At 42.7% G+C, this 7500-nt stretch overlaps 1 protein-coding gene across 11 annotated transcripts in view; it reads right to left on the bottom strand.

Annotated features, from left to right (window-relative positions):
* epb41l3a (erythrocyte membrane protein band 4.1-like 3a) overlaps positions 1-7500 on the bottom strand; it is a 63509-nt gene that overhangs the window by 38271 nt on the left and 17738 nt on the right. For all 11 annotated transcript variants that reach the window (XM_082184729.1, XM_082184727.1, XM_082184733.1 and 8 more), the window contains exons 4-7: positions 6382-6486; positions 6257-6299; positions 6105-6180; positions 2668-2886 (exon numbers count right to left, since the gene is read on the bottom strand). In XM_082184729.1, the coding sequence (XP_082040855.1) occupies positions 2668-2886; positions 6105-6180; positions 6257-6299; positions 6382-6486 (443 nt within the window). The remainder of the gene's footprint in view (positions 1-2667; positions 2887-6104; positions 6181-6256; positions 6300-6381; positions 6487-7500) is intronic.

The raw sequence follows: 7500 nt of genomic DNA on the forward strand, positions 1-7500 counted from the left end.
AGGAGGACGAATGTTCGACTCTAGACTCGGTTGATTCACGAACACAGACGCAGGAGGACGAATGTTTGACTCTAGACTCGGTTGATTCACGAACACAGACGCAGGAGGACGAATGTTTGACTCTAGACTCGGTTGATTCACGAACATAGACGCAGGAGGACGAGTGTTTGACTCTAGACTCGGTTGATTCTCGAACACAGAAGCAGGAGGACGAGTGTTTGACTCTAGAATCGGTTGATTCACGAACACAGAAGCAGGAGGACGAGTGTTTGACTCTAGACTCGGTTGATTCACGAACACAGACGCAGGAGGACGAATGTTTGACTCTAGACTCGGTTGATTCACGAACATAGACGCAAGAGGACGAGTGTTTGACTCTAGACTCGGTTGATTCTCGAACACAGAAGCAGGAGGACGAGTGTTTGACTCTAGAATCGGTTGATTCACGAACACAGAAGCAGGAGGACGAGTGTTTGACTCTAGACTCGGTTGATTCACGAACACAGACGCAGGAGGACGAATGTTTGACTCTAGACTCGGTTGATTCACGAACACAGACGCAGGAGGATGAGTGTTTGACTCTAGACTCGGTTGATTCTCGAACACAGACGCAGGAGGACGAATGTTTGACTCTAGACTCGGTTGATTCACGAACACAGACGCAGGAGGACGAGTGTTTGACTCTAGACTCGGTTGATTCTCGAACACAGACGCAGGAGGACGAGTGTTTGACTCTAGACTCGGTTGATTCACGAACACAGACGCAGGAGGACGAATGTTTGACTCTAGACTCGGTTGATTCACGAACACAGACGCAGGAGGACGAGTGTTTGACTCTAGACTCGGTTGATTCACGAACACAGACGCAGGAGGACGAGTGTTTGACTCTAGACTCGGTTGATTCTCGAACACAGACGCAGGAGGACGAATGTTTGACTCTAGACTCGGTTGATTCTCGAACACAGAAGCAGGAGGACGAGTGTTTGACTCTAGACTCGGTTGATTCACGAACACAGACGCAGGAGGACGAGTGTTTGACTCTAGACTCGGTTGATTCACGAACACAGACGCAGGAGGACGAGTGTTTGACTCTAGACTCGGTTGATTCACGAACACAGACGCAGGAGGACGAATGTTTGACTCTAGACTCGGTTGATTCACGAACACAGACGCAGGAGGACGAGTGTTTGACTCTAGACTCGGTTGATTCACGAACACAGAAGCAGGAGGACGAATGTTCGACTCTAGACTCGGTTGATTCACGAACACAGACGCAGGAGGACGAATGTTCGACTCTAGACTCGGTTGATTCACGAACACAGAAGCAGGAGGACGAATGTTCGACTCTAGACTCGGTTGATTCACGAACACAGAAGCAGGAGGACGAATGTTTGACTCTAGACTCGGTTGATTCTCGAACACAGAAGCAGGAGGACGAGTGTTTGACTCTAGACTCGGTTGATTCACGAACACAGACGCAGGAGGACGAGTGTTTGACTCTAGACTCGGTTGATTCACGAACACAGACGCAGGAGGACGAATGTTCGACTCTAGACTCGGTTGATTCACGAACACAGACGCAGGAGGACGAATGTTCGACTCTAGACTCGGTTGATTCACGAACACAGACGCAGGAGGACGAGTGTTTGACTCTAGACTCGGTTGATTCACGAACACAGAAGCAGGAGGACGAATGTTTGACTCTAGACTCGGTTGATTCTCGAACACAGACGCAGGAGGACGAGTGTTTGACTCTAGACTCGGTTGATTCTCGAACACAGACGCAGGAGGACGAATGTTTGACTCTAGACTCGGTTGATTCTCGAACACAGACGCAGGAGGACGAATGTTTGACTCTAGACTCGGTTGATTCACGAACACAGACGCAGGAGGACGAGTGTTTGACTCTAGACTCGGTTGATTCTCGAACACAGACGCAGGAGGACGAATGTTTGACTCTAGACTCGGTTGATTCACGAACACAGAAGCAGGAGGACGAATGTTTGACTCTAGACTCGGTTGATTCTCGAACACAGACGCAGGAGGACGAATGTTTGACTCTAGACTCGGTTGATTCACGAACACAGAAACAGGAGGACGAATGTTTGACTCTAGACTCGGTTGATTCTCGAACACAGAAGCAGGAGGACGAATGTTTGACTCTAGACTCGGTTGATTCTCGAACACAGAAGCAGGAGGACGAATGTTTGACTCTAGACTCGGTTGATTCACGAACACAGACGCAGGAGGACGAATGTTTGACTCTAGACTCGGTTGATTCTCGAACACAGAAGCAGGAGGACGAATGTTTGACTAGACTCGGTTGATTCACGAACACAGAAGCAGGAGGACGAATGTTTGACTCTAGACTCGGTTGATTCACGAACACAGACGCAGGAGGACGAATGTTTGACTCTAGACTCGGTTGATTCTCGAACACAGAAGCAGGAGGACGAATGTTTGACTCTAGACTCGGTTGATTCACGAACACAGAAGCAGGAGGACGAGTGTTTGACTCTAGACTCGGTTGATTCACGAACACAGAAGCAGGAGGACGAATGTTTGACTCTAGACTCGGTTGATTCTCGAACACAGAAGCAGGAGGACGAATGTTTGACTCTAGAATCGGTTGATTCACGAACACAGACGCAGGAGGACGAGACTCACTTGTAGTTCTTGTGCAGGTCCATGATCTTCTCCTCCATCTCTTTGGTCTGATGAGGCGCGAAGCGAAACTCGCTGACGTATTCGTAGCCGTACTCGTCCGGGTCGTGATCGCCCAGCTCCGACTGAACCGTGTACGAGCCCAGGACCGTGTGTGTGGCGAATGAACACGGCAAGCGGCCCGAGATGATGTCATCCCTCAGCTGCAAACACAGGTAATACCTGACGGACAGACAAACCTTACATTATTATTATTATTATTTCTATTAGATACTCAAAAGTTTTGGATCGGTAAGATTGTTAATGTTTTAAAAGAAGTCTCTTCTGCTCACCAAGGCTGTGTTTAATTGATTAAAAATACAAACAACAAAAACAGTAATATTGTGAAATATTATTACAATTTAAAATATCTGTTTTCTATTTTAATATATTTTAAAATGTATTTTATTCCTGTGATCAAAGCTGAATTTTCAGCATCATTACTCCAGTCTTCAGTGTCACATGATCCTTCACAAATCATTCTAATATGAGGATTTGATGCTCAAGAAACATTCATTATTATTATCAGTGTTGAAAACAGTTCTGTGTACAATTTTATTTCAGGATTCTTTGATGAATAGAAAGTTCAAAAGAACAGCATTTATTTGAAAAAGAATCTTTTGTAACATTATAAATGTCTTTCCTGTAGATTTTGATCAATTTAATTAATCCTTGATGAATAAAAGTCTTGTATGGAAGTAAAATAATGTCAAATGTTTTTGAAATAAAAAGCCTGTTGAATTGCACTACTTGAAAAAAAATAGGCATTGCATTAACCATGCTTGCATTTTAATGCATTGTATTTTTAGTGCTTACATTTTTATGGGCTGAAATTCAACATGGTTGAATATTTAAGCTGTGAATATTTCAATTAAAAAAATTTCAAACACCTTTTCATTATTAAAAATTCAATAATCCATATTCACCTTTCATATTTCACTTCCAAAATATTCAAACTGTTTAAAAATACAACCAATAATATTCAACAGGCAATTTTCGGTCCATTTTATTTCGCTTTGCAAATTCGCTTCCACAAATTCAGTGGTTCAAATTCGACAGTAAATTCAACATTGACATCCAGGAACTGCAGGAAAAGCAGTAGATTGCCGAGCATACTCTCCATCTGCTGTTAGTCGACCTCACCGGCAGATGGTGCAAAAGCGCGTATTGAAGACCAGCAACAGTTAGAACAAGTCATTCATTCATAAAACTCATTTACAGCAATGTAAGTGTATTTGTGATTATTATGACGGCTGTTTTATGTTAAATTCAGTGCCTTCACGGTTACTTTTCCTGTGTAGCCTACATGCATCTTTCTCTACCGTAAACGAGATTATAATGTTATTCCCCGATGCGGATATACAGATCCAATGTTACATTTTTGAGGTTGACACATATTTCTCTTGGTTGTTTAGTTGCCTTAACTTTATATTGTGGCGATGTGCTGCATGCAGGCTATTAGTGTTTCCCTCAATACTTAAGGATTCCCCTGCTGGACATATAAAACGCTTAACGTAGCTTAATGGACTACAGTGATGTAAAAGACCTCGCAGGCAAGCAGATGGACTCAGAATAACGCGCAAAGCTTAATGCTGAGCGTTTCCCAGTGATAGACTGGCATAGAGATGGCTTGATGTTGGACATTCGCACATTTAGGGACCGTCTCTAAAGTGTATACGACTTTGGTATACACGTTTCTAACTCCGATAGCATTTGAATAGAACGACTTACAGTCATAAAACCTACTGTAAAGTGTTCATGTAGTGTCAGGCATAATGCGCACCCTTTGGATTTTTGATATTTATTCAAATAAATTTAAGTTTGCTATTGAAGTTAGAAACGTGTATGCCAATGTTGTATGCAACTTTAGAGACGGTCCCTAAATGTGCGAATGTCCAATGTCAAGCAAATTTTTACATTTAGTCATTTAGCAGACGCTTTTATCCAAAGCGATTTACAGTTAAACTAACAATAGGAGGACAATATGCAAGTGCTGTGACAGTTTAAGCTAATGCAATACACGTATGCATACTATATGTATGTGTTGATTTTATGCCAGTATATCACGAAACGCTCAGCATGAAACTTTGCGCGTTAAGTTCATATTCTGAGTCCATCTTCTTGCCTGTAGCCTTTATAATAGCCTACAGCCTACTTCCCTAATAAGGTGCAAGATTGGTCTTTCATATCACTATCAACGGAAGGGAAATCCTTGAGTATGAGGTATTGAGGGAAACCGATTATGATCCTGTTCATGGTAGAGAAAGCTGATGACATGTAGAATACACAGGGAAAGTAACAATGAAGTTATTGAATGAAACATAAACACAGCTTTTGTGTGTTTATCATCTTTTCCGCATATACTGACACAGATAATCATTTTCCTTTTATTTATATTTACATTTTCATTTTATGAATGAATGTCTTCGTCAACAACAAGCGCTTTTGCACCATCTGCCGGTGAGGTCGACTAACAGCAGATGGAGAGTATGCTCGGCAATCTACTGCTTTTCCTGCAGTTCCTGGACATCAATGTTGAATTTACTGTCGAATTTGAACCACTGAATTTGTGGAAGCGAATTTGCAAAGCGAAATAAAATGGACCGAAAATTGCCTGTTGAATATTATTGGTTGTATTTTTAAACAGTTTGAATATTTTGGAAGTGAAATATGAAAGGTGAATATGGATTATTGAATTTTTAATAATGAAAAGGTGTTTGAAATGTTTTTAATTGAAATATTCACAGCTTAAATATTCAACCATGTTGAATTTCAGCCCATAAAAATGTAAGCACTAAAAATACAATGCATTAAAATGCAAGCATGGTTAATGCAATGCCTATTTTTTTTCAAGTAGTGCAATTCAACAGGCTTTTTATTTCAAAAACATTTGACATTATTCTACTTCCATAGTCTTGATTTCTTTTAATTCTTTTCCCCCCAAAAAATAAAATAAAAATTCTTACTGACGCCAAACTTTTGAATGGTAGAGTTTAATGTTACAAAAGCTTCTAACCTTTCTATTCATCAAAGAATCCTGAAATAAAAATGTGTACACAAAATGTGTAATCATAAATGTTTCTTGATCATCAAATCCTCATATTAGAATGATTTGTGAAGGATCATGTGACACTGAAGACTGGAGTAATGATGCTGAAAATGCAGCTTTGATCACAGGAATAAATTACACTTCATTATATATTCACATAGAAAACAGTCATTTTAAATTGTAATAATATTTCACATTTTTACTGTTTTTTACTGTATTTTTAATCATATAAACACAGCCTTGGTGAGCAGAAGAGACTTCTTTTAAAAGCATAAAAAATCTTCCCGATCCTAAACCTCTGACTGGTAGTGTGTGTAATGGATCTGTGTGAATGAGTGTGAATGAGTCGGACCTGGTGATGTCTTCAGAAAGCAGCGCCGGTTCAGGAGGATAAAACTTCACGTTAAATGAGAAATTCCAGGCGACACCTGAAGAAAGAAACCCATGGAGTTCAAGCGCAGCACATGAAGGACAGCACAGGTGTTTATATCGAGAGTACTTCACCTCTGATCTGCTTCTTCATGTCTTTGGAAGGATCCAGCCAGTTCTGAAACGAATCGTTCGGATGAATCACGACTCACTGAATCAGTGTTCAAAGCTTCACTGCATCTGTGTGAATGTAACTGTACCTTTTGATTCTCCACGTCACGGAAAGTGATTCCGAAGTAATCTTTCTCCAGGAGATTGAGATGTTCACAGACTTTATCGAACAGAACCTGACCTTTATCACGCTTCTGTAGAGAGAGAAATAATCACATTAAGCAGAATAAAGGGGCGGGGCCTGGTTGAGTGAGTCAGTAGTGTATTAAAACCAAGCGTTAACCTTCCAGTGTCTCTCTTTAATCCAACACTGAGAGAGTTAACCTGCAGTTCATCCACTTGCCACTAGAGGCCAGCTGCAGAAGAGACTCAGTCCCATAGACACGCATTTTAAACTGCAGTTCATCCACTGGCCACTAGAGGCCGGCTGCAGAAGAGACTCAGTCCCATAGACACGCATGTTAACCTGCAGTTCATCCACTGGCCACTAGAGGCCGGCTGCAGAAGAGAGTCAGTCCCATAGACACGCATGTTAACCTGCAGTTCATCCACTGGCCACTAGAGGCCGGCTGCAGAAGAGACTCAGTCCCATAGACACGCATGTTAAACTGCAGTTCATCCACTGGCCACTAGAGGCCGGCTGCAGAAGAGAGTCAGTCCCATAGACACGCATGTTAACCTGCAGTTCATCCACTGGCCACTAGAGACCGGCTGCAGAAGAGTCTCGGTCCCATAGACACGCATGTTAACCTGCAGTTCATCCACTGGCCACTAGAGGCCGGCTGCAGAAGAGAGTCGGTCCCATAGACACGCATGTTAAACTGCAGTTCATCCACTGGCCACTAGAGGCCGGCTGCAGAAGAGACTCGGTCCCATAGACACGCATGTTAACCTGCAGTTCATCCACTGGCCACTAGAGACCGGCTGCAGAAGAGAGTCAGTACCATAGACACGCATGTTAACCTGCAGTTCATCCACTGGCCACTAGAGACCGGCTGCAGAAGAGAGTCAGTCCCATAGACACGCATGTTAACCTGCAGTTCATCCACTGGCCACTAGAGACCGGCTGCAGAAGAGACTCATGGTGCGTTCACACCGGACGCGAATAGCGCGTCAGGCGCGAGTGATTTCAATGTTAAGTCAATGCAAAGACGCGTTACGCGCGTAAAAAATTCCTGCGGCGCGAATGAGGCGTAGAGCGCGGCAGA

This window comes from Leuciscus leuciscus (assembly GCF_965113295.1).
Source record: "Leuciscus leuciscus genome assembly, chromosome: 11".
NCBI classification, from domain to species: Eukaryota; Metazoa; Chordata; class Actinopteri; order Cypriniformes; family Leuciscidae; genus Leuciscus; species Leuciscus leuciscus.